Raw genomic sequence first — 27,035 nt, 5'->3', positions numbered from 1 at the left:
ATGGAACTAAAGACTCTTCAATTTAAATGTGTGATAGGGTTTTCCTTGGGTTGTCATTGCCACATGTGCCTTTCATGATACATCAATGCATCTGAAATATCACCAATATTGGTTTGAATAGATTCAAGCACAAAACAAGTTGAATTCTATGGTGACTTTCAGAGCAACATGATTATCCTTGTACAGCTCCAATACAATGTTAGAGCGTCCTTTGTCAAGTGGAAATGGTGAAGACAGGAGACATGGCAAAGGAGCTGTTACTTGAAACATGGCTCCTGGACCCATTCCAAGTCGGCACCAGATGGTCCAGGTGCAGGCACAATTGTCTTTCCTCATTCTGCTGAGCATCCTTTCCCTCCCCTTAATCCATCGTAGCATTGGCAGGCCTGATGGAATGTCCACACTCTATAGGATGCTTAGAGCGGGGGATTGGGGGTGGTGGCAGTGCTGTTAACAAAAATGCTGTGGATTTGGGGTGGCAGTGCTGTTAACAAAAGTACTGTGGATTGAAGCTTTTGTAGAAGGAACCAGGCTGTTGCAAAAATTCAGCGACAAGCAGCATAAAAAGCTACAAGATCAGAGACAGTTGAAATGGGGGTGAGTGAGGTTTGTGCGCTTAAGGGAAAATTATGCCATCAGCTGGGGTGCTGGTTTGCCAGCAGCCAAACCACTCCTGGGTCTTTTTCCTGATGTAGGCTCGGGGCTGGAAGGGCTGAAAGCCACAAGCAGTAGGTAGCCAATTCACTGGAATTGAAGACCTATTAAGGCCTATTGTCAGAGACTGATGGGAATTTTCCAGTCATTCTGCAGGCCCCTAGAGGTATCAAGACTAGGCCAGCTAGCTGAAGGTGGCCACCTGGTGCCAGGCCTGGTTAAGGGCTAAAGGGCAACATTCCAAGCAAGCTTTAAGATCTTCTCCACCTGCGGGCACAGCTGCAGCCACAGGCCGCCATGTGGAAGGGAAACCCCTCTACAACTGTGGCCCGGCTGCTGGGGGCACATTGAAATTCAAATGTTTAAAAAGTTGGAGAGCGGTGGCTCAATCAAAATGGTGGGGCCCTCTCTATCAGCTGCTGTTCCTTCCGAGCTGACCTTTGACCCTCCAACTTTTAGAGCCCACCCATTGTCCTTAATTGGATGTGAGGCCATCCTCTGGCCACTAATTGGCCAATTCTGGGAAAATCACTGCCAGGTAACTGTTTCCCATACCCTGTGGGGCCATGACCCAACCCAAAATCCTGATAAGAAAGAAAATCCAAACTTGCAATAAAAAATTTATTACTATTGCAACTGAAGGTATAGCCTCTCCTGCTGTCTAATAGGGGTCATGTCATGTTCTTGGAGGCTCCAATATATGACCCCTAAGCGCAGGCAATATGGGGGGGTGGGGCTTCCTGAGGTGAGTCCTGATCGAGCATGTAGCACCTGAAATGCTCTCTATAATAAAGTTTATCTGTTTCTTGTTGAAACCTGTCCACTCTTTCAAGTCACTACAATATCCTAATGTTAAGATCAGAATGTAATTGCTAAACAACATGGAAATGGATGAGCTCCTTGTTTTAAACAGGTGGAATGGCAAAAAGAGTGAGGATCCAGGAGAATTCCTTGTGGCAATAATTCAAACTTGAGAGGACAGTGGTGCCGACACTCAGCCCTACCTGTTTGACTTGACAATGCATAAGCTTTCTGGGTGAGGCTGTTATAAGTGCCATTATTAAGGAATAGGGTGTATAGGTTGATAAAGACAAAGGGTGAGTTAGCTTTGTGAACTGGGGCTGCATCATGAAGCAGTTATATGCATGATTCCTCATACAGTGCGTTCCTGATCTAAATCAGCTGCAGGGGTAGATGCTGACAGGAAGCCAGACACTTTCTTACAGGAATTGAGGGTAAATAGGGCCTGCACTCACAACCAGTCACACAGCAGCAGTGAAAAAGGACAGAATTTACCCCTTAAAGTGTAAGGGACAACTGACTGTTTCCAATGAGCAAAGGAAAGAATCACAGTTTACCCCTCATGTCTCTAGTATTAGAATTTTCAGACCAGTTGGCATTGAGTTAACTGTACACCTCTAATATCTATGAATAAAAAGGTATATGACTTTATGGTTCAAAATATATTGTCATATTCCACACCAGTGATGGATTGTAGAACCCAATGTTTCAAATAATTATAATTTCTTTCTGCTGAAAAGCAACTTAAATCTCTGATGGATCTAAGAGCTTTGATTTAATTCATCCCAAATGTTTTGCCATTTCATTTCATTCTTTTCCTTGACAGAAGCTGTTTGTTTGGTGTTTGACCCTGAAGAGAAGTCATTTATTTTCTCTTTTGCCAGTTTTCCTGTTTTCACAGTGGTTACACTCGATCCGTCATCTTATTTCACTTCGAGTTCCAGGTCATCTTCTTCACTGATTGCTTCCGCAGAGTCGTCAGGGTTATACACTGAGCTTCGCTTCATTCCAAACAGTGAACTTGTCTGCTGTCTTCTTAACCTATGTAAAAAGGATTAAAATCACTACAATATTTTGGTTTAATCTTCCAAGTAGTAGCTTTATTGTGTCAACCAGGTGAAAATCTTTTGCTGAGATAGTGGAATCCACAGTTTGCCCAATACATAGTGCACACCCTGTCCCCCATAGAGACATACCTCACTTACTTAACCTCTGCTTAAGCTCTCTGGACTTATCAGAGCCTAGGATGAGGAACTTGAAGTGTGCATATTAACATTGATGGAATTTAACCAGGTAAAACCACACAGCTTGCAGTATATAGTAGTTTAGCGACCGAATCTATCCCTCCCCTAGCCACAGTTTGAGGCCAAACCAGACTGTCTGAACCTTGGAATCCTATTTGACCCTAAGTGGAGCTTCTGACCCCATATTTACTAATTCACCAAGGCAGTCTATTTCCACCTCCAAATAATCCCTGTCTTCGCCCCTGCCACACCTCACCTACTGCTGAAACCCTCCTACATTCCTTTGTTATGGCTACACTCAAATATTCCAATGTTCTCCTGGCCAGCCTGCCACCTTGCAACCCCTGTAACCTTGAGCTCATCCAAAACTGTACTACCTGTATCCTAATTTGCATCAAGCCCCATTCACCCATCACCCCTACAGTGGGCTGGCAACACCTCGATTTAAAAGTACTAATCCTCCTTTTCAAATCCCTCCTGGTCTTGCTCTCCCTATCTCCGTAAGCTTTTCCATCTCTACAACTTTCCAATATCTCTGCACTCCTCCAATTCTGGCCTCTTACGCATCCCTAACTTTCTTTATTCCACCAATTGGCGATTGTGCCTTCAGCTAACTAAGCTCTAAGCCCTGAGCTCTGGAAGTTCCTCCCTAAACCTCTCCACCTATCTACCTCACTTTCCTCCTTTAAGATGCTCTTCCAAAACCTACCACTTTCACCCGGTTGCCTAAACACCTCCTATGGGGTTTGGTCTCAAACTTTGCTTGATAATTGCTCCTGTAGACTCCCTTGGAATGTTTTACAACATTGAAAGTTCTATATAAACGCAAGTTATTGGTGTTGCTGCAGAATTGCCACTTGCTAAGATATTAAAGCAGAAAAAGATTAATGCAAATTATATTCACATTTAAACAAAATAGTTATGGCAATTACATTGTTTGATATCATCCAAACACTTTACACATTCATAATATCATGTTCCTCCATCCATTATTTTAACAGAGAGATTAACTCTTTGATCCTAAATGGTTTGGCATGGTTTTATGGATTGGAGCCACAATTTTTCATATGATTTTATTCTTCACTTATTTACAAACCATCAAACCTATTCATCTTTGATGAAAATAAACAATCAAAGTTGTCTAATTAAAGGAATAGCTTCAGAATGACATTCCTTATATCTGTTGTGCATGTTGAAACTGTTGTCCACCATGTAGTCAATTTTATTTTTCTCCATTGATTATGTCTCTCCTTTGTGTTTTCTCCTTTCTGATTAGTTATTTTCTACTTCTGTTATACTTACCAAACGTATTCCATAAAACATTTTTCTCCCAATTAAACCAAACAACCTACCCAATCACATCTGAGAAGAACAATTCTGAGCCACCCAACTAAATATCCTTAAAGTTTGTAAAAACAAAAAGATTTGCATTTATATAGCACCTTTCACAATATCAGGATGTCTCAAAGCGCTTTACAGCCAATAAAGTATATTTCAGAAGGCAATGTTGTGATGTAGAAATTGTACAATAACCACATAACAAGTTCAATTATTCTTAAAAATACTTCAATTTACTGATCCCATGATCACCTTCTATACTATAACTCTCAGAAACCACAGTGTAACCCAGTTTCCATTACAATACATGGATAAAACCTATAATTTTATTTTGTGCATGTTGTGTTATAACCAAGAAATCAGGTTACAACTTAATTTATTCCATTTGTTACAAACCATGGGATATCTAGGCTTCCACTTCTCGTCTCCCAAACTTCAAACTTTACATTTTGTGTTCTTTCCCACCCTCAAGCCTTTTACAGCAACATGAATAAAATCAAGCTGCAATTCTCTTTTCAATATCTCAACCAGATTTTTATGCAATGTGCTCAAATTTGAATGTGATTCAGCTATTTACTATTTACTTGAGGTGGCTGAATCAAACTAATATATTACTGCTTCCAATGATCTTACCTAAATTGATCCTTAAACCTGAAAAGTTTTCCAAATGAAAAAGACTTGAATTTACGTCGGACTGGGTTATATCTTTCAGAAAACTCTCAAAATTAATTCACAGACAATGAATTACAATGAAAGTCACAGACTGTAGTTAGGTAGGACAACAGTGAAAGCTTCCAAACAGCAATGGGATGAATGAGTAGTTAACAAATACAGTATCTGTCCATTTTATACACAATCAGTGCTTCACAATTAGCATGTTTTTCCACATTCGCTGACAAAAACTATTGCATGATTTAAATTTCTGTGCTGCTGCCATGTCGCTCCATAATACATCTTTTCCTCTGCATGTGCATAACTGCATCAGGAGGTTCCAGTTCTTGTAGATTAGCAGTCAATAGGAGGCATGTAGGTAAACAGATGTTATTTTGAAAACAACCAAGGAATAACCAACCTCTGAATTAAATTAATTTCAAACTATTTGGATTTGTGAAGAAGATAATATAAAAATACTAGTACAATTGTTTGCACTCTACTTTGTAAAAACTGGCCTCCGCAAATGTTAAAAAAGAAAAGTTATTTGACAATTCAGATTTAAACTACACAGGGAGCTCACTGACATGACGTGTGGATTCATAGAAAATCCATATCAGTTGCACTAAAATTATAATTAACATTTTCACATTATGAAAAGAACAGTGGATTACTGCATATGCTGCAGTAGTTACTACAAATAAATAGATATGCCATGTGTTTTATGCAGTCAGTGTTTCTTACCTAGTCTTAGGTCTTTTTTGCCAAAAATCAGCATGAGATTTAAATAATGTCACCCCATAGCAAAACTGTTCTGCACATGCAGCAATCTTTTGTGCATGTGCAGCTACATTTTGGGCAGCTCCACCACTTGATTAGTAGACATGTCTATAGAGAAGGTAAAGGGTTTTATGGTTCACATTTTCCCCACGCTGCCCAAACACTTTTGTTCTGGCCAGCAGGTGTGAACCCAATGTTATGCAACAGGAAACATGCTGCTGAATAATGACACTGGTCAAAGTTATTTACTATGTTTTTGGGACCTGGACAGCTAAACCCATTGAGGAACTTTTCAGGCATAATTTCAATTTCAGCAACACCCTCGGACTCCACACTATTACCTAAAGTGCCTCCTTCGCTTCCCCAAAATATATTTATTTGGTGTCTAAAGCAAAGTTTCAGTAGACTCCACCATTTGGTGAATGGAAAAGTCACCAAAAAAGTGTCAAGAATCAAATTACCTCGGGGGAGTAAGTTGCTAATGGTATGTTAATTATATTGTTAAGATACAAAGGTGAAGGGCATTGTTTAAGTACCAAGAACACTTTTAAACAGAGACTGCTGGGACAAGGTGGTGGGGCACAGGAAGCAGATATATGTAATGCTGCATTGTGTAAATAAATATATTATCAAGTATTAGTGCCTAGTTTCATACTTCACCAACTGGCTTGGAATTGAATTAACTTGTGCTTCCACCGTCCCAGGAAATAAGGTTCACATCTTCAGAACTCATGACCCCCTTCGGAAATATTTTAATCTGCTATTACAAAGACCTACTTTTGACCACTTTATTGTGCACAAGAAGCTTGCGTCCCACTACACACATGAGCGCTAACAGATGTGCACAACATATCCAATTGTGTATGTGTTTTCTACAGAGTGATGCTGATGTGATCTTTGTTTTCAGTGGGTTGTAATTCCAAAACAGAGGTAAAAGCATCTCAAGGAAGGCCACATGCACCATCATGATTGTATATCATGATATTCCTTTGTGTTAGTCAGGGTTGAGGTCAGTTGTACATGCAAGCTTTTTGAACCATTTTTTAAAGCACAGTTCAGAATAGGCAACCTGTTGACCCTCCCAAGCATGTGGGGGAGCAGAAAAAACAAACACCCCCTTGTTAGGGTTAGAGTTAAGGTCTGAATTAGCTTTCGATGAAAGTTAGAATTTGTTATGTATGAATTGCCAATCAGCTTTGCCTAGGTTACCAGTGATCATCATCAAGTGGCTGTGATGTACTTTGGCATAATCTGAAACTCTTCTTACTTCCCCATCTGAACACTGCAGCAAGGACATACTGGGTTGGATTTTGAGACTGTGGTGTGGACTTCCCATTTCCCAACAACTGCTTAAATCCGGTGCCAAGTCAAGGGGATCATTGGGGGGTCCAGCTGCAGCGGCGTTAGCAAGCAGCATTAAGTAGTCAATCACATTGAAGTATTCTCACAGACAGCATACCAGGATGTTAAAAATTCAATCCCTTTTTAATTAAACTTGTTAGATAGTGAAATAAATGGTTAAGATTCGATTAAAATAGAGGCTAAATTAAAGATAAACTTAAAAATATGAAAGAAGTGGAATTTTATCATAATGGAGAAATTTGACATTCCACAAATATAAAATTAACCTTTCAGGGCTAGAGTGTTTAGCAGTAATCATGAACTTAGTATGCTGTTAAAAACCCAGTTACACTTCATTCAAGAAGGGTTTTTTTAGCGAGACCCAGTTACATCCCATTTAATAAGGGTTCTTGCAGTGAGACTAACCATAAAATAGAAAGCTTTTGTCAATTTAATGATTGCTCAGGGATTGCACTCTGGGCCACCCTCAACAGCCTACCCTCTGCAGGACGGTAGGATCACTGATAGTGATTTCTGGATTCCTGTGTTATTCTGCGCGTGTGCAGACTCCCAAGGTTTCTGTCAGTTTCAGTGCTGTAATTGTGCCAAAAACTGATATTTTCACTATCATTACCTTCACAAAATCCGAGCCATTACGTGAAATGGAGAGCAGCTTCTGGAAGAGGCTGTCAATTACATATATATTCCAAATGGTACATGGTAAGTTTATGTGCAATGGAGCTATTTGCTGAAAAGTATTGTTAAAACTAATTGAACATAAAAATGATGATCTCTTACAGCCAGAAATGAATGCTGTTGTATAGTCTATTATGTCTGATTTAAAGATGCTGTAGTGACTAACCTCATATAAATAGGCAAGTGTTTTTGTTTCTCCCATGTTAAAAACCTGTCACCTAAGAAGTAAAATTGTCTGTAATAAACAAAAATGCATCACTTTAATATAAAATTCATATTCGCTGAGAGCATGCCTGAGTATACCTTATGAATACCACTCCAGCATCTGTTGATCAGGAGAAAAGTTATTGAAAGACATGCGTAGAATTTTACATTTGCTCCAACCCCTGCTTTCTACCTGTGTTTGCATGTCATGCCACTGAATTTCATTTCCCACACAAAAATGGAAGGAGTCATAAAATTGAATTTCCAAATTAGCAATAGAAGCCCTCAAATTCAATGTAATAAAAATGGAATTTAACATATTCAGTCACCATATATTAGTAGCCCTGACTGTAAGTGCTTATTTTGAACTGGTTTTGAGTTGTAAGTTGTCTTTCAGTTTGTCAACTATTTTGGTCGCTATTTCAGGTTTACTTTGAAACTGTCCACCACCTTTAGCTAGTTCCTTAGAAATTATGACTTTATTGAGTTTCTAATGATATTGGTTGAGGAACAATTGCAGTCGTTACACCTGGAGAACTCCCGACTTGTCACCAAATAGTGCCTAGGATCCTTTCATATTCACCTGAACCATCATAGCATGCAAAAGATGCCTTAATTTAATGCCTCATTTTTTAAAAATGTTATCTCCGGCAAACCCTGGGAAAGTAAATAAATAAATTCCAAAACCAAAGGTGCTATAAACAGAAAGATTTGTAAGTTTAGTGGTGAAACCTTCCTTTATTGGAGTTTTTATAAGTATTGACACTCAAACTATTTAATGTAAATGTAGTGCCACTCGGATGGCCTTTCAGTCTGTAGCTGTCAAGGTAATTTAAGACAGTTATGCCACATTTATTTTCTGATAGGCCACAATTTCTTAAATGCAACATTTTAAATTCTTGTCAATATAAGTTGCAATACCCTATTAATGCACACTCACTCAATAGTCAGCTTTAAAAAAGCAGTTAATGCATTCATTGACTCCTATAAATCACTGGGTAATAATTACTATGACAAAGATGTTTGAAGAATTTCTTGCTATGATTCAGGAGAGCTCACTTTTCTGAGACAGAGGTGACCCTCATTATGTAAAAGGCAATGGCAAGCAAGACTGCATTTCATGATGTAAGCCTTCATTTATCTAATTCACAGCTTGCTATTCCGAATGACCAAGTAGCCAGAAAGTTAATTGCTGCCATCACTTTCACTGTCACAAGCAGAGCAGCTGGAGCCACTGATGAATAGTTTAGACCATATTTACAACAATAACAACAACTTGCATTCATATAGCACCATAAGCTTAATTAAAAAAAAGTCCCAAGTGCTTCATTGGAGTATCATAAAACAAAATTTGAAATCGATGAGCCAGAGATGTTAAGACAAATGACCAAAGGTAATAATTTTCCAATATTAAGCAGCATCCTAAAGGAGGAAAAAAAAGTTGAGAGGCAGAGAGCGTTAGGAGGGAATTCCTCAAGTTAATGGAGGGTAAAACGTGTAAGGCCATTCAGGACTTCAGTGGAGTAGTCAGGTCCAGAGGTAACAAATGCATCATTTCAGCAGTAGGTGATCTGAGTCAAGGGCAAAGTAGTACAATGATATGGAGTTGGGAATAGGCAATCTTATTGCTGGCACAGATGTATGGTAGAAAGATCATCTTGGGATCAAGTATCACACCAAGGTTTCAAACAGTCCAGGCTAACCTCAACCAGCTGCCAGGGAGAGTGATGGTTGCTAGGGAACAAAGGTGGTGGGGGCGGCAAAGACAATGGTTTAGATTTTTCCAGTATTTAGTTGGAAGAAATTTCTACTCATCCAGAATTCCTGTCTGTCAATTCAGAGATAGTGAAGGGGTTGCAAGAGTAGAGCTAGAGCTGGGTATCATCAGCGTACATGTGGGAACCTGTGTTTTCGGATGATATCACCATGGAGCATCATGTAGATTAGAATTAGGAAAGGGTTAAGAATTGAGTGAACCAGAGGTAAAGGGAATGGGAAGACAAGCTATTGCAAGTAATTCTCTGGCTAGGTGGAAATTGAAAAAGGCTAGTGTAGTCCCATCCAGCAGGATGAAGATGGTGCAGTCAACCATTTCAAAGGTTGCAGACAGGTCGAGAAGGTCAAGGAGGGATAATTTACCCTTGTCCCAGTCACAAAGGATATCATGAGTAACCTTGATAAAAAATACTTTGGTACAAGGGAAGAAACCTGACATTTACCATTACATGTACCTCCATTACATGTACCTCCATTACATGTACCTCCATTACAGCTGCTCTAGAAAATCTGAATCAACAAATCCCTGATATTCGGAGGTGAATAGATCCTCTTCTTAAGTAATACTTCCCTTTTTAGAAACCTCTATTACATTTCATCCCAGTTGTCATTTACACAGAAATTGCAGCGTGACTGATGTTAACTGGATGTGAACTTTCTCAGTAGTTGGCTAAAGTGGCATGATTAGAACAGAATTGTTAGAATTGTGGAATCGTTGGCATCGAAATGAATATCAATAGCATACGTCAATAAAAAATGCTGTAACAGATAAAAAGGATGCAGATGGATACTCACACCTCCAGTAAAAATTGTTAAAAAAAAGACTATGGGGTAATGTTAACCGCAAGAAACAGGTAGGTCAGGGTTGGGTGGGAGTTTGAAGTTTTCAAAATCTGAGTTCCAAAGACCCATGAACCTCTGAGAGAAAAAAATTCTCCTCATCTCTGTCTTAAATGGGCACCCCTTTATTTTTAAACAGTGATCCCTAGTTCTAGATTCTCCCACAAGAGGAAACATCTTTTCCCCATCCATCCTGTCCAGACCCCTCAGGATCTTATGGCCGGAATTTTTAGCTCAGGGTGGGTGTGCGCCCAACCCGACCGAACGTGAAATGGCGCGTGTTGACATCGGCCGAGCATACTGACGTCAACGCGCAGTCGCGCAATAGATCGGTAGGCAGGTGCACGCCAGAGCCGGCAATGCGCCTGTCAACAACTAAAAGGCCATTAAGTTATCAACTGAGTTTAATTTTTCACTGCCCGTTCAATCTAACGGTTAGCGGGCAGGCGAAAAGGCCAAGCAGCCTTTGCAATTTTTTGGAAACCTCATCCACAGGCGGGATGAGGTTTTCAAAAGCTAATACAAATAAAATAAAAACTCAATTTTTTAATTAAAAACATGTCCCTGCTCATGTGACAGAGTCACATGAGAGGATATGTTTTATTAAATTTTTATTCAATAATTTATTCAATACATTCTTCATTTTCCTGAGGCAGCTCTGTGCATCAAGGGGATTCTACTGCGCTCTCTTGCGTGCATGCATGAAGTTCACGCTCGCCCCACTCGCACTCCTCCTTCCACCTGCACAGGCAGCGCTCAGCACGGCCGCTTGCGTATCAGGCTGGGTGGGCCTTAATTGGCCTGCTCACGTAAAATTGCGGAGCGCTGCCGATCGCGGGTGGCGGTCGGCTTCCCGACCACCCCCGCCAATTCTGCACACCAAGGGAAAAATTCTGTCCTATATGTTTCAATTAATTTGCCTCTTAGTCTTCTAAACTCCAGCAGATACAAGCCTAGCCTGCCCACCCTTTCCTCATAAGACAACCTGCCCAAGCAAGGTACGTGCCATTTTGTGCCGTACATCCTGTACAATCCCACATAGCTGCAGAGCATGTTTATTTAAAAAGATACTTTTAATAGTTATTATGACTTGTACAATTAGGAACTTCATCCACCCCACAACGAGCAATCCTTTTCTTTTTAAATAATTGTAGCAGAAGCTCTTTTGACTCCACAACACTCTAATATAATTCTGTCGCATGTCCAAAATAGATGGAAATAGCTTCACAAACATTTATTTCACAGCACAAAATGACAATCCTCGCTGCTAGGTAAAACAGATAAATCAATGCTTTAAGGTACTGAAAGGAATTCGCTGCTTGCGTGTGCACTGAGGCACTAATAATAAAATTCATCCCATAGCTTAAACATGGTTGCTGCGTCTTATTTACCTTTTCAAATTCCATTTACATTAACATGTGAGAGACACAGACAATGACGATCTCAAAATTTTAATGGGGGGAAAGCTCATCGCTAAAAATGTCACTGCGCCAGCACTTATAAATCCATTATATGACAAAATGAAAATTCAAGATATTGACAGTGCTGGAAATTAAAATACTGAAGCACTTAGCAAATAGGGAAAGGTTAAACACACAGTCAACTGCAAGGATGCGACAGACTGTTGTTGATCTTTTCCCCACAATTTACTTTCTAACCGGTGGAGCTCAAAGTGCTTAGGAATATGAATTTAGTAACATTTCATTTTGTGTAAAAATAGCAGAATGTACTCAAGGAAGGGTGGGAGGTGTGGAATGAACTCTGTGTGAGGTGTGATACATATTTGTTAAATCATGTCCTATAACTTGAAGAGCTGAGCATGACAGTAAAATTCAAGTAGAATGTTAAAAATCAGCAGTACTTTGATTTTAGAAATACTATAATTGTTTAATTATGGGCAGGATCTTTATGTCGGCGAGCGGGATGCGGAGCCTGTTCGCTGATGTATAAAATGATGCGGGATGACATCGGGTGGAACTCCCAACATCACCCCGCATCATTTCAATTTTCAGGGTTGGTGGGGGCGCAGCCGAATCAGCTGTGCGCCCGCTGACCTGTCAACGACCTATTGAGGCCATTGACAAAGTCATTAACCTCATTAATGGACCTGCCCGTCCAACCTTAGGGCTGGCAGGCAGGCTGGGAGCCCTGGAGGGCTTCAGAAAAAGCATGAATCCTCATCCATGCGCAGGATGAGGTTTCATGAGAGTTTTTAAAATTTTAATAAATGTATGCTTTAAAGTGATGGACATGTCCCAACTCATGTGACAGTCACATGAGGGGACATGTCTGGGAAATTTTGTTTTTGTGCCTTTACCATTTTTAAATGTTTAAATTTGGAGCTGATCTCCCTGAGGCAGCACTTAGCCTCAGGGAGATGAGTGTAGTCTTTCATGCACACGCACGAAAGAGCACACTCTCGGCTTAGGGAACCCATCCCCTCCCCCCGCCCCCTGCCTGCACAGGGAGTGCATTGCGCTACCTGGTGGACATCACGCTGAAGGCCTACCCACGTAAAATGGCAGCGCACCCCCAATCAGGGGTGTCGATTGGAGGCGCGCCTGCCCGCTCCTGCATTCCCTCCCCGATGGGGGGAAAATTCTTCCCAATGTTGCTATCAGGCGCTTTAGTTTGGATTCTGCTTTACTAAGCTCCTTCTTCTTTAGCTCTTTGCCCAAAGGCAGGTCTGACCCATACGCCACAGGTAGGACAAGGAAGCAGGCCCTGAAACTACCCCAGTCAGAATGGGGATCGAGCCCAGTCCTGGTGGCACCAATCTAATCCACACTGGCTGTTCAGCCTACCGAGCCAACTGGCTTCCCAAAGAGTCCAAGTTGCTGTGGCAACATAGACTTTTACCTGCATGTTGCAGCCTGGAGCTATGGATAGTGATGGCAGGAGCTCAAATTTCTTTCCATCACATGGCTGACCAGGAATCTCTCCTGTTCTTGTCGCCTGTCATTGGCGTATGTTGGAAGGATTTACAAGCTGATTCTCAACCTGTTTGGCTGCGTAGTGAACGCACATTCCTTGGCCATCAAGTCCTGGAGTGGGACTTAAACCCAGAGCTTTGGTAGAGACAGGGATGTTACCCACTGCACCACACAACCTCCCCCTTTGCTAAGCTAACCAGCCTTTAAAGATATCTGAGCAGAAAGTATGGTGTTATATTTTTGTTGTTGATGGGCGTTTTTTCCCAGGGGATCCTCAAGCTTGTCAAACCTTATACCTAGAGCAAGCAAATTGTTGTGCAGGATATTGCATAATAAATCTCTCAATTTTCACCTTCCAGTGGTAGTAGTCCAGCTTCTCCCTTGACCAGCACTTTAAATTCAATCAGCAGTATGTTATGAAATTCTTTTGCTTGCCCTCTCTTTACCCACTTAACAATGAACTCGACTGCCCCCTTCGCGCACCCCCAACCAGGCCTTTCCTACCCTCCCTGCCCTAGGAGTCATTAAACTTACTTAGCCTCAGCTCCCTACACTTAGGCTCTGACGTCTTCCTGAACTTCCTCTTCTGTCCACTGCAGTGCTGTTGCCGCAAGGACTGGAGATTGGCTGGCAGCTCTCTAAGGTGGGACTTCCTCCCAAGTGAGGGGCAGAAGTCCCGTCTGCCATCAATTGACACTCATTTGAGTGTCAATTGGCTGCAGGCCACTCGGGGTTGGCAGGGTGTGTTCCTTGCCGACTCTTCAAATGGAGGCCCCACGATCTAAAAAATTCAGGCCATAAGATACAATTCGAAAGAATGGTACACTTTTACAAGTTGCAAACAAAAAAATAGTTCAAAGTTCACATGTTTGGCTCGTCTTTGGAAAAAGTCATTAAGGACCTTGCAAAGGTGACATTTTTACTCCAAAAGGGTAGTTTAAAAATAGTCTGCTTTTCTATTCTTACAGCCAAAGTGGATTTAGTTCTTCACCAACTGTCGTCATATATCAGGGTTGTTGTAGGATTCCCTCAAAGAGATGGATCTTCAGCAGCTGGAAAGTTATTCATGTAGTTTCTTCTTACCAGGAGATCACATTTCTTTATAGGTGGGCTTAGAATAGGAGTCAAGCTGGGAGACCTTTTAGATGTAACAGTCTCTAGGTTTAAAAAGGTGTGGGTGTACTGCCTTTACTGCTGCTGATGTTCTGCAGCTGGTGCTCAATGTAATCTACCCGAGTTTCTCTCTGGGTCTTGAAATAAGTGCATTTAATACCTGAAGACAATTTCAGTTATATGTTCAACTTCTATTGTTCACCCAAAATGATCTGGAAGTCTGAAATCATGGTTTCACAATGGGTGAGTTCTTCACACTTATTCAGGATGAATTGATTTCTGCCCAGCTCTCATTGTTAAGGTTCAAACTCAGAGACTTGGATTCTAGATTTATGTTCTTGGTAATTCAACAATAGCAAGTGTAAGTTCCACAGGTAGTATTCGTATTGGATGCCCATTCAAAAGAGAGCGCACCACCCTTAGGCATTCAAGTAGGAACTTTCTGGAAACTTGGGATAGTCTAGGTGGAAATTACAAAAGTCACCTGACCCTCAATAACCATCTTAACAGTCTTATTAGTGTCCATTTTCCTTCTTTAAATATGGAGACCAAAACTGCGCACAGCATGCCAGTTGTGCTCTCAACAATGCCCTGTACAAATGGAGCAAGGCTTCCTTAATCCTGTACTCTAATCCCCTTGCAACAAAGGCCAACATGCCATTTACCTTCTAATTGCTTGCTAACCTTTGGTGTTCCTTGTTTGTATGAGTACACCCCTCTGCTCTTCAACATTTACAGGTTTCACACCTTTTTAAAAACGTTCTGCTTTTCCATTCTTATGACCAAAGTGAACTTGTTTCTACAATGAAGCTCCCCTTGACTGAAGTCCTAAGCTTAGTTGTAGCTTATTTAATGAAGGTGCACAACCTCTTTGTGCAATCATAGATTCTGTATGCAGATTTCTTCAGATGTGTCCGGGTCCAACTGATCCTGTGATCAAATGATGATATAATGGAGGGTCAGAATTTATTGGCAAAGGTGCAAAAACCTTGATTCCCTGGTCGTCCATCCTGATGGAAGACCATCAGGACCATTAGTTCTGTTTCTCTCTTATATGGCTGCTGTCTGACCTGCTGAGTATTTCCAGCATGTTCTGTTTTCATTTTACATTTGCAGCTTCTACAGTATTTTGCTTTTGTGCAAAAACCTATGTCTGGCATCCGATGTCCTATTCAACCTGCAAGTACAGAAGGATTCACAGAGGGATACGGGGAAATCAGGAGAGAGAAACATCTCAGAACTATGTGATTGCACAATTCATTCATCTGCTAGAGTATTATGGGGATAGAGGCAAATGCGGCAATTGCTAAACAGGTTTAGTAAGGATGAAAAGGGGCTCAGGGCATCAGGTGCCTGAACCAAGCCTGCATATTCAGAGTGAGAAACAAAATAAAGAAGGTGGGGAGAATGACTGGTGGAATAAAAGGAATTTGTAAATAAAAATGTGGCAGCTTTATATATAAAATACATTTATATATATATATATATATACAGAGAGAGAAAGAGAGAGAAGAAATGGTTAATTTATACCATTTTCCTATTAAAAATTATGCCGTTTAAAGTTTTTAATCTAAAAAGAACTAAATTAATTGCATGCCCTACTGCCACCACCCTCCCAACCCCAATGCACTCAATCCCGCAAATGGTTTCTTGGCTTTATGCTACCAATACTTTTGTTACACTGAACAGGGAAGAGTGAGCCTTATAAACAATGAATCTTGAAATCGTCTCTGAACAAATAGGGTGGAATTTAATAAATGCTGGAAAGCCTGCAGGAGCCCCTTGACGCCTCAGGAAGGTAGCTGAATTAAGTACCGATTGGCACTTAAATGGCCAGCCTTCCCCAGGATTAAGGATCCTAGCAGGTGGAAATCCCACCTCCTAGAGCTACCAGTCAATCAGAATCCGGCACCTGTCCATTGCAGGCAATGCCAGTCAGAGCGGTGGCAGCTGCCAGCAATGTACCCAGGGAGAGGCCTAAGATCACCATGGGACTCAGACCAGAGGTGAGTGAGGCAGGATGGAGGCCACTGGAGAGGGGGGAGGAGGGGGCTTGGCAGAAAGGGCAGGGGGGTGGCTTCCCAATGCCGGGACTCTCAATCTGAGTGCTTCAGAATGAGGGATTCCCCCCACCTCTCTTGGAGCCCATTGACAGCACTTGCTTTTCAGGATTGCCCTTATGGTGAGTACCCACCTGCTGCTAGTTGAATACCAGTGGCTGAGGGATAAGGCCCTTAACTGGGCTTTAATTGCTGACTTAAGGGCCTCAATTATCAGTGTGGCAGGAAGACAGTCCAGATTTTATCAGGGCAGGGGTGGGTAGGCAGCGGAGTCTCCAACTGGCACCTTCCCCGTCTGATTAAATGCCCATTGCCTCCAAACTCATCTCAGAGGACAGTATTAAATTTGGCCCACAATCTTTAACTTTCTCATTTCTCATTCATTCAAGGAACATGGGCATTGCTGGCTAAGCCAGCATTAATTGCTCATCACTAATTGCCTTTGAGAAGATGGTGAGTTGCCTACTTGAACCACTGCAGTCCATGTGGTGTAGGTACACCCACAGTGCTTTTAGGGAGGGAGTTCCAGGAGTTTGACACAGTGACAGTTAAGGAGTGGCAGTATATTTCCAAAGCAGGATGGTGAGTGGCTTGGAGGAGAACTTGAAGATGGTGGTGTACCTATGTGTCTGCTGCCCTAGATCATAGCAGTCACAGGTTTGGAAGGTGCTGTCTAAGAAGGCTTGGTGAGTTCCTGCAGTACATTTTGTAGATGGTACACACTGCTTGGGGGTTGTGGAGGGAGTGAATATTTGTGGATGGGGTGCTAATCAATCAGGCTGCTTTGTCCTGGATGATATCAAGCTTCTTGAGTGTTGTTGGAGCTGCACTCATCCAGGCAAGTGGAGAGTATTCTATCACACTCCTGATCTGTGCCTTGTAGATGGTGGACAGGCTTTGGGAAGTCAGAGTTGAGTTACTTGTTGCACAATTCCTACCCTCTGACCTGCTCTTGTAGCCACATTATTTATATCGCTGGTCCAGTTCAGTTTCTGGTCAATGGTAACCCCCAGGTTGTTGGTGGGGGAATCAGTGAAGATAATGCCTTTGAACATCAATCATTAAAAAAAATGGAATCTGTAGGCAGATGCAATTTGGGAGCCGTATCCTGTTTCTTTTCTGAATATTTTAAACCTATATTGATAACTTTAGGAAGGTATCTGGACTCGAGCTACAGGCTTCTCAGATGGAAAATATTGTTAGGCATTTTAAACTCTCCAAACGTTGCTGGAATTTAATACCCTCAGAGCCTGATCAAATGATCTGGCATCAGGAAGGTGGAGAATCAACTCCCAGCCCTTGCTACTGTTCCCACACCGCCCCCCCCCCCAAACCCCTGTTTCTGTTTTAGTTGTGTTTACATGGAACTCACCAAGCCTTTTTAGACAACAACTTCTAAACCTATGATAACTAGCATCTAGAAGTACAAGGGCAGCAGACAAAAACAAAAACAAAAATGCTGGAAATACAGGTCTGACAGCATCTGTGGAGAGAAAGACAGAGTTAATGTTTCAAGTCCGTATGAATCCTCTTCAGAACTAAAGAGAAGTAGAAATGTGGTGAAATATATACTGTTTAAGGGGAATTGGACAAGTACAGCTGGATAGAAGGCCAGTGATGGGTGGAGGCAAAGGAGAGATTGCAAAAGATGTCATAAACAAATGGTTGAAGGGGTGTTGATGGTGGTGATACTGGCAGCAGACACATGGGAACACCACCACCTGCAAGTTCGCCTCTAAGCCACTACCATCCTGGCTTGGAAATATATACAATACAGTGGGAAAGGGCTGTCCTGCAGTTGAGGTGACTTTGGGGTGGTAAGTGGGGGGGCATGTGGCAAGGGCTACCCTCCGATAGAAGGTACTGCATAAGCATGTGCGGAGTTGGGGGGGGCAAAGGAAGCGGCCATGCATTAGGGACACCTTGTATAAATTGACCATTCCTCTATAGCTGAGTCAGTTCAGGTGCAGCCACATTGATATGATTGGAGTTGGGCTTCTAGCTTATCTGCCCACTCAAGCAACACAGAGGCATCAAAGAGCCACCAAGTGCTCCATAGTTTTTCACCCCTCGGGCACAGACTGCAAAGTAATGAGTTTTTTAGTGGATTGCAGAACAATTGGACAACTGGGCACATTATACAATCTCCTTGCTAAAGCTGACCATAGAGCAGTCACTGCTGGAGGCGCTCATAGCCCCTTGCAATGTCGTCATCCTGGTTTGGACCAGTCTCCCCCAGTGTTCAAGCTAACAGTGTAGCCTTGCAGTGTGCGTTAGGGGAATGCCTGCACCTGAGCTGAGAGCACAACATGCAGACCAATGTGCAAAGCTGCTGCCAATTGGTCAGATGGAGTGGGCAGGTGGTGGGTGGGGTTTCAGGCAGCCATGCAGCACACTAATTTCTGACATCCAAGTGGTGGCCAGCACTCTCCAGGGTGGACATTTTTTTCTGGCTTTTACAAACTTTATTTAACTGTTTTAAAGTCTTCAGCTCCCTCTCTGCCTTCAGGGAGCTTTCATTTAGCACTTGCCCCCACCCGCGCTTACATCAGCGCCCAACCTCCTCCTGCCCGCACCCCAGCAGTGCTGAGCACTTCAGCGCGCGTTTCATGCTAGGTGAGACAAGCATGCTTGGGAGGCCTTCATAGCTGCTAGATTTTTGGAGGATGATGGCGACATGCAGTGAGGAGAACCCATAGATCCTCACATTGCATCTCTGAGCATTTGAATCCAATCTGGCCTTTTTTTTTTATTATTCATTCACAGGATGTGGGCTTCGCTGGCTAGGCCAGCATTTATTGCCCATCCCTAGTTGCCCTTGAGAAGGTGGTAGTGAGCTGCCTTCTTGAACCGCGGCAGTCCATGTGGTGTACGTGCACCCACAGTGCTGTTAGGAAGGGAGTTCCAGGATTTTGACCCAGCGACAGTGAAGGAACGGCGATATATTTCCAAGATAGGATGGTGTGTGGCTTGGAGGGGAACTTCCAGTTGGTGGTGTTCCCATCTATCTGCTGCCCTTGTTCTTCTAGATTGTAGTGGTTGTGGGTTTGGAAGACGCTGCCTAAGGAGCCTTGGTGAATTCCTGCAGTGCATCTTGTAGATGGTACACACTGCTGCTACTGTACATCAGTGGTGGACAAAGTGAATGTTTGTGGATGTGATGCCAATCAAGCGGACTGCTTTGTCCTGGACGGTGTCAAGCTTCTTCAGTGTTGTAGGAGTTGCACTCATCCAGGCAAGTGGAGAGTATTCCATCACACTCCTGAACAGTGCCTTGTAGAGGGTGGACAAGCTTTGGGGAGTCAAGAGGTGAGTTACTCGTTGCAGGATTCCTAACCTCTGACCTGCTCTTAAAGCCACAATATTTATATGGCTAGTTCAGTTCAGTTTCTGGTCAATGGTAACTCCCAGGATGTTGATAGTGGGGGATTCAGTGATGGTAATGCCATTGAACATCAAGGGGCGATAGGTGTATTCTCTCTTGTTGGTGATGGTCGTTGCCTGATGTTGTGTGGCGCGAATGTTACTTGCCACTTGTTAGCCGAAGCCTGGATATTGTTCAGGACTTGCTGTATTTGGACACGGGCTGCTTCAGTATCTGAGGAGTCGCGAATGGTGCTGAACATTATGCAATCATCAGCAAATATCCCCACTTCTGACCTTATGATGGCAGGAAGGTCATTGATGAAGCAGCTGAAGATGGTTGGGCCTAGGACGCTACCCTGAGGAACGCCTGCAGTGATGTCCTGGAGCTGAGATGACTGACCTCCAACAACCACAACCATATTCCTTTGTGCTAGGTATGACTCCAACCAGCGCAGAGTTTTCCCCCTGATTCCCATTGACTCAGTTTTGCTAGGGCTCCTTGATGCCACAGTCGGTCAAATGCTGCTTTGATGTCAAGGGCAGTCACTCTCACCTCACCTTGGAAGTTCAGCTCTTTTGTCCATGTTTGAACCAAGGCTGTAATGAGGTCAGGAGTTGAGTGGCCCTGGTGGAACCCAAATTGGGCACCAGTGAGCAGGTTGTTGCTAAACAAGTGCCGTTTGATAGCACTGTTGATGACCCCTTCCATTACTTTACTGATGATTGAGAGTAGACTGATGGGGCGGTAATTGGCTGGGTTGGATTTGTCCTACGTTTTTTATACAGGACATGCCAGGGCAATTTTCCACATAGCCGGATAGATGCCAGTGTTGTAGCTGTATTGGAAAAGCTTGGCTAGGGACGCGGCAAGTTCTGGGGCACAGTCTTCAGTACTACTGCCGGAATGTTGTTAAGGCCCACAGCCTTTGCAGTATCCAGTGCCTCCAGCCGTTTCTTGATATCATGTGGAGTGAATCGAATTGGCTGAAGACTGGCATCTGTGATGCTGGGGACCTTCGGAGAAGGCCGAGATGGATCATCCACTCGACACTTCTGGCTGAAGATTTTTGCGAATGCTTCAGCCATATCTTTTGCACTGCTGTGCTGGGCTCCTCCATCATTGAGGATGGGGATATTTGTGGAGCTACCTCTTCCAGTGAGTTGTCTAATTGTCCACCACCATTCACGACTGGATGTGGCAGGACTGCAGAGCTTAGATCTAACCCGTTGGTTGATCCGTCGCTTAGCTCTGTCTATCACTTGCTGCTTATGCTGTTTGGCGCGCAAGTGGTCCTGTTTTATAGCTTCACCAGGTTGACACCTCATTTTTAGGTATGCCTGGTGCTGCTCCTGGCATGCCCTCCTGCACTCTTCATTGAACCAAGGTTAATCCCCTGCCTTAATGGTAATGGTAGAGCGGGGGATATGCTGGGCTATGTGGTTACAGATTGTGTTCAAGTACAATTCTGCTGCTGCTGATGGCCCACTGTGCCTCATGGAAGCCCAGTCTTGAGTTGCTAGATCTGTTTGAAATCTATCCCATTTAGCACAGTGGTAGTGCCACACAACCCAACGCACATGCCGTCTTTGATAATGCTCCTGTCATGGAGATGCAGTGGAAGGCCTAATAGTCACTTGATTATAGGAGGGTGATGACGACATGCAGTGAGGACACTCCATAGATTTTCACATTGCCTCTGAGAATGTCTGACTCCTGTCTGGCCAAGGGCAGCTCATTTGCGCTCTGTGATCAGTGTCATATCATAAAGATGGCGCCACGAATCTTTAATAGCACCTGATCCTTTGTCTGCCTTCAGCAACTGACCCCTTCAGGAGCACAGCATCAGTGGTCACAGATGCTGAAGGGATGGGGGCCAGCCCCAACTTAAAGGTGCTGAGAGCACACAGAGAGAATGACGGAACTCTGTGATGCCTGCCCACGACATTCTGGCAGCAATGGCAAACACCGCCAAGGTGCAGGCATCAGGTCCAGGGAGTGTGTGGCCAGACCATCACTTGGGTCTGAAGACTGCACAAAGCACAGGGAAGAGGCCCTGGACTGAGACACCTGTCTTTATCTTGTGTAGAAAGGTTTCACATCTGAGTGACAAGAACACTGCTCATCAGAACAAGGAACCATAGGCAGGGAGACATTCTTGGGAGTTTATTGACAATAGTGAAAAGCATGTACAAGTGGTTAACACCCATGCCAAAGTTGTGCAACTACATCTTCTTAACCTTCCTGACCCTCCGCTGTGTCTTGGAGCTCCCCAGACATCCACAGCGGAGGTGGAGGCAGCCTGCTGACCATCACACCCTGTCTGTGATGGCCTTGGTGGGTGTCCTCTGGAAGGCTGAGACTTGGAAGGCACCAGCCTGCTTTTGGGGTCCTGCTGTGTGGAGTGGAACCCTCCTCGACCTGTGCAGCTGGAACTGCTTAAGTCACAGGAAGAGGGGTTTTGGATCAGCTGGACAATCCCAGGGTCACCTGCTCACCCTCCTCCTTTGGGTGCTCAAAGGTCCCTGGCTACCTCCTTGAGGGGATGGGGTAGCTGGAATGAGATAAAGCTGCCCTGCACTCCTCTCACGTATACATTGTTGGAGGCCAACTATGGTGTCAACGATGGAGTTAAGCCCATGCAGTTGTGCAGGAGCAATAACCTGGAACAAGGTCTCCATGCCAGCTGCCATCCAACCAGTGTTGACCTCGGTGTGTTGGCTGCTGGCACAATATCTCAGCCTGAAGGCAGACAGACTCCTCCATCGTGCCTTGCAATCTGAGGAGTGCAGCGGACATCCCTTCCTGATGTTCCCCAGCTTGCTTTTGCAGCTCCAGTAACTGTGACATGACCGAGTCCAGAGACTCGTCATCTGACTCAGACTCAGCAAATTTCTGACCTCTAGCAGTCCTCCGAGGGACACCTGGGAAGTCCCTGCCGCCACCTTCTGCGGATCAGACAGTGCGATGTGCTCACCAGATTGTGATCCTGAGGCCACTGTAAAGCTAGGTCTCACCAAGGTGTGTGTTTCTGCGCTGGTGGAGGGTGTGGGAAGGAAGGTACCTTCAGTTTTCTCTTCAGAGGTTTCTTCGTGGCTTGATTGGAGGCCCTGGGTTGTGGACACCATCAGCTGTTTCCCAGATATGCCTGCGGAAGCATGGAGGGATAATTATTGCATAAAAGTGGCCTGTAAAACAGGACATCACTCACAGCATGGTTGTCTGATGGATGTTGCACTCTGGATCCTCACTTGGTAGAGCAGCGCCGACCTCACTGTCAGCACAGGACTGCTGCAGGTCGTCGCTGGCCAGTTGGGTGGCTCCGTTTTCAAAGTCTGTGAAGATCTTGATTTCAGGCATTCCTCCACTGGCCAGCAACCTCTCCTTGTTGTTGTGTGCCAGCTTGTCCTGCATAAATAGAGATGGAGAGAGTGTAAGCAGGGCGCCTGCCAGGCCAGATTATAAGTATACCTGGCATGTGTGGGTGGTGAGTAGTCTCACGGATGGGATGAGGATAATGAAGGTGTGTTTCCATTCTGGATATCGGTGAGGGGAATGAGCAGAAAGGCAGTGCTGATAGGGAATTCTTTAATCAGGGGAGCAGACAGACGTTTCTGCGGCCATCAACATGACTCCAGGATGGTTTGTTGCCTCCCTGGTGCTAGAGTCAAGGATGTCACAGAACAGCTGCAGGGCATTCATCTGGGGGAGGGCGAACAGCCAGAGGTCATGATCCACTTGCTACTAGCGACATAGGTAGGAAGGGGGATGTGGTCCTGAAATCTGAATTTAGGGAGCGAGGTAGAAAATTAACAAGCAGGACCTCAAATGTAGTAATCTCCGGATTACTGCCAGTGCCATGTGCAAGTGAGTTCAGAAATAGGAAGGTAAGGCAGATGAATGCGTGGCTGGAAAGATGGTACACGAGGGAGGGCTTTAGATTCCTGGGATATTGGGCTTGGCTCTGGTAGATATGGCGCATGTACAAGCCAGGACTGAGTTCCTTGTGGGTCGTTTTGCTCGTGCTGTTGGGGAGGATTTAACCTAACTCAGCAGGGGTGTGGGAACCAGGAGAGAATATTAGAAAGTAATACCATGGTGCACAGAATGTTGGGAGAGGCAGGTAGCACTAAAATAGAGAATAGTAAGCTAATAGATGAAGTCAAAGTAAGGGAGCAAGTAATGAAGTCTAAATCAGGGTTACACTGCATGTATGTCAATGCAGAGAGTACAGTTAATAAAATTGGGCAGTTACTGGCACACATTGTCTTGTGGGATTATGATGTTGTAACAATAACGAAGATCTGGCTTAAGGAAGGGCTGATCTGGGTGCTAAATATTCCTGGTTACAAAGTATTCAGAAAAGATAGGAAAGGGCAAAAAGGAGCGGTGGCATTTTTGGTTAAGGAGAGCATTGCAGTACTGGAGAAAGAGGTTGTGTCAGAGGATTCAAGGACAGAATCGATTTGGCTAGAGCTAAGGAATAAGGAGGTTGCAATTACATTGCTCGGTGTAATGTATAGACCGCCAGCTATTGGGAAGGATATAGAGGAACAAATCTGCAAGGAAATTACAGAGGTGTCATCATCATTGAGTAATTATAATGGGGGACTTTACTGGGATCGTGGTAGTGTAAGGGACAAGCATTTCTAGACTGTGTTCAGGAGAATTTCCTACAGCAGTATGTGTCCAGTCCAACAAGAAAGGAGGCACTGCTAGACCCGGTTCTTGGGAATGAGGTGGGCTAAGTAGATCAAGTAACAGTAGGGGAACATTTAGGGGACAGTGATCATAAGGTTTAGGATTACGATGGAAAAGGATATTGGTCAATCCAGAGTAAGAATAATTAACTGGCACAGAGTGGACTTCAATGGGGCAAGAACGAAGATGGGCCGGATAGACTGGAACAAAAGGTTGGTGGGAAAAACAGTAGTTGAACAATGAGCTAAAGAGGAGATAGTTTGGGCACAGTCAAGGTATGTTCTTTCAAAAGGGAAGGGTAGGACAAACAAATCCAGAGCTCCCTGGATGACAAAGGAAATAGAAATTAAGTTAAAGAAGAAAAAGTGCACTTATGACAGGTGTCAGGTAGCAAATACAATTGAGAACCAAGCTGAATACAGAAGGATCAAAAGGAATGTGAAAAAGCAAATACGAGAAGCAAAGAGAGATTATGATAAAAGACTGGCAGCTAAAATAAAAGGAAATCCCAAAGCATTCTATAAGTGCATCAATAGTAAAAGGGTGGTAAAAGGAGGAGTAGGGCCGATTAAGGACCAAAAAGGGGAATTACACATAGAGGCAAGAGGCATGGCTGAGGTGTTAAATGAATACTTTGCACCTGTCTTTACCTACGTGGTAAATGATGCCCAGGCCATGGTGACAGAAGAGGAAACACAGTCACTAGAAGGGTTTAAAATTGATAAGGAGGTATTGGATAAGCTGTCGATACTTAAAGTTGATAAGACACCAGGACTGGATGAGATACATCCAAGAATGTTGAAGGAAGTGAGAGCGGAAATTGCAGAGGCACTGGCAATAATCTTTCAATGTCCCCCAGGTTCAGGGAGGTGCCAGAGGATTGGAGAATAGCAAACATTACACTCTTGTTCAAAAAAGGTTGTAAAGATCTGCCCTGCAATTACAGACCAGTCCGTTTAACTTCAGTGGTGGGCAAAATTCTAGAAACTATTATTTGGGATAGAATTAATAGTCACATGGAAAAATTTGGATTGATTCAGAAGAGTCAGCATGGATTTGTTAAAGGAAAATCATGTCTAACTAATTTGCTGGAGTTTTTTGAAGAGGTGACAGAGATGGTTGATGAGGGCAAGGCCATTGATGTGGTGTTTGTGGACTTCCAAAAGGCATTTGATACAGTGCCACACAACAGACATGTGAGGAAAGTTATAGGTCATGGAATAAAAGGGGCAGTAGCAATGTGAATATAAAATTGGCTGAGGCATAGGAAACAGGGAGTAATGGTTAATGGGTGTTTTTTGGGCTGGAAGAAACTTTGTAGTGGAGTTCCCCAGGAGTCGGCTGGGACACTCGCTCTTCCTGATATATATAAATGATCTAGATCTTGCTGTGTGGAGGACAATTTCAAAGTTTGTGAACAACACAAAACTTGGAAGAATTGTAACCTGTGAGGAGGACAATATAGAACTATAAAAGGGCATTGACACATTGGTGGAGTGGGCAGATAAGTGGCAGATGAAGTTCAATGTGGAGAAGTGTGAGGTGATACACTTCGGCACAAAGAACATGGAGAGACAGTATAAAATAAAGGATACTATTCTAAAGGGTGTGCAGGAGCAGAGAGGCCTAGGCGTATATGTACATTAGTCATTAAAAGTGGCAGGACACGTACAGAGTGCTGTTTCTAAAGCATACAGTATTCTGGGCTTCATTAATGGGACATAGAGTATAAGAGCAGAGAGGTTATGATGAACTTATATAAGACACTGGTTAGACCTCAGCTGGAGTATTGTGTACAGTTCTGGGTGCCACACTATAGAAAGGATGTGAATGCATTGGAGAGAATACAGAAGAGGTTTACGAGAATGGTTCCAAGGATGAGACACTTCAGTTATGAGGAAAGATTGGAGAAGCTGGGACTGTCTTCCTTGGAGAGGAGAAGGCTAAAAGGAGGCTTGATAGAGGTTTTCAAAATCATGAAGGGTCTGGAAAGAGTAGATAGGGAGAAACTGTTCCCGCTTGTAAACTGATCGAGAACCAGTGGGCACAGTTTTAAAGTGTTTTGCAAAAAAAGCAAATGTGAGGTGAGAAAAAACATTTTCACACAGTGAGTAGTTACGGTTTGGAATGCACTGCTTGGAAGTGTGGTGGAGGCAGGTCCAATTGCTGCATTCAAGAGGGCATTGGATGATTAATTAAATAGAAACAATATGCAGGGTTACGAGGCCCGCCGCTGTTCAACACTTAATACAGTGGACCCTCCTCAAAGGAGGCGATATTATCCTGGGATCTTTCGTCTGGTTCCTTGAATCTATTAAGTTAGTGGTGATTGATCTGGGAAATTGCATAAACTCAAAGTTCAGGCTGTTCATATAGACACAAAGTTCAGTTGGAAAACATTGATATAGGCTTCTGCAACAAAAAAATGTTGTTGCACAGGGAGGTTTTATAATTTACTTGTCATTTTTATACCTGTATTATGTTACAAGAGAAAAAGGCAGGAGATGGACACTAAGTTAAAATGTTCAGAGAGATGGTG

General features: G+C 43.4%; 1 protein-coding gene across 5 annotated transcripts in view; it reads right to left on the bottom strand.

Moving 5' to 3' along the window:
- Nucleotides 1–2,181: 2,181 nt before the first annotated feature.
- Nucleotides 2,182–27,035, bottom strand: part of LOC121279003 (coiled-coil domain-containing protein 102A-like) — a 638,600-nt gene continuing 613,746 nt past the window's right edge. For all 5 annotated transcript variants that reach the window (XM_041189720.1, XM_041189721.1, XM_041189723.1 and 2 more), the window contains one exon: nt 2,182–2,496. In XM_041189720.1, the coding sequence (XP_041045654.1) occupies nt 2,379–2,496 (118 nt within the window). In that variant the 3' untranslated portion in view covers nt 2,182–2,378. The remainder of the gene's footprint in view (nt 2,497–27,035) is intronic.

This window comes from Carcharodon carcharias, chromosome 6, assembly GCF_017639515.1.
Source record: "Carcharodon carcharias isolate sCarCar2 chromosome 6, sCarCar2.pri, whole genome shotgun sequence".
Taxonomy (NCBI): domain Eukaryota; kingdom Metazoa; phylum Chordata; class Chondrichthyes; order Lamniformes; family Lamnidae; genus Carcharodon; species Carcharodon carcharias.
This window is presented reverse-complemented; position numbering and strand designations above follow the sequence as displayed.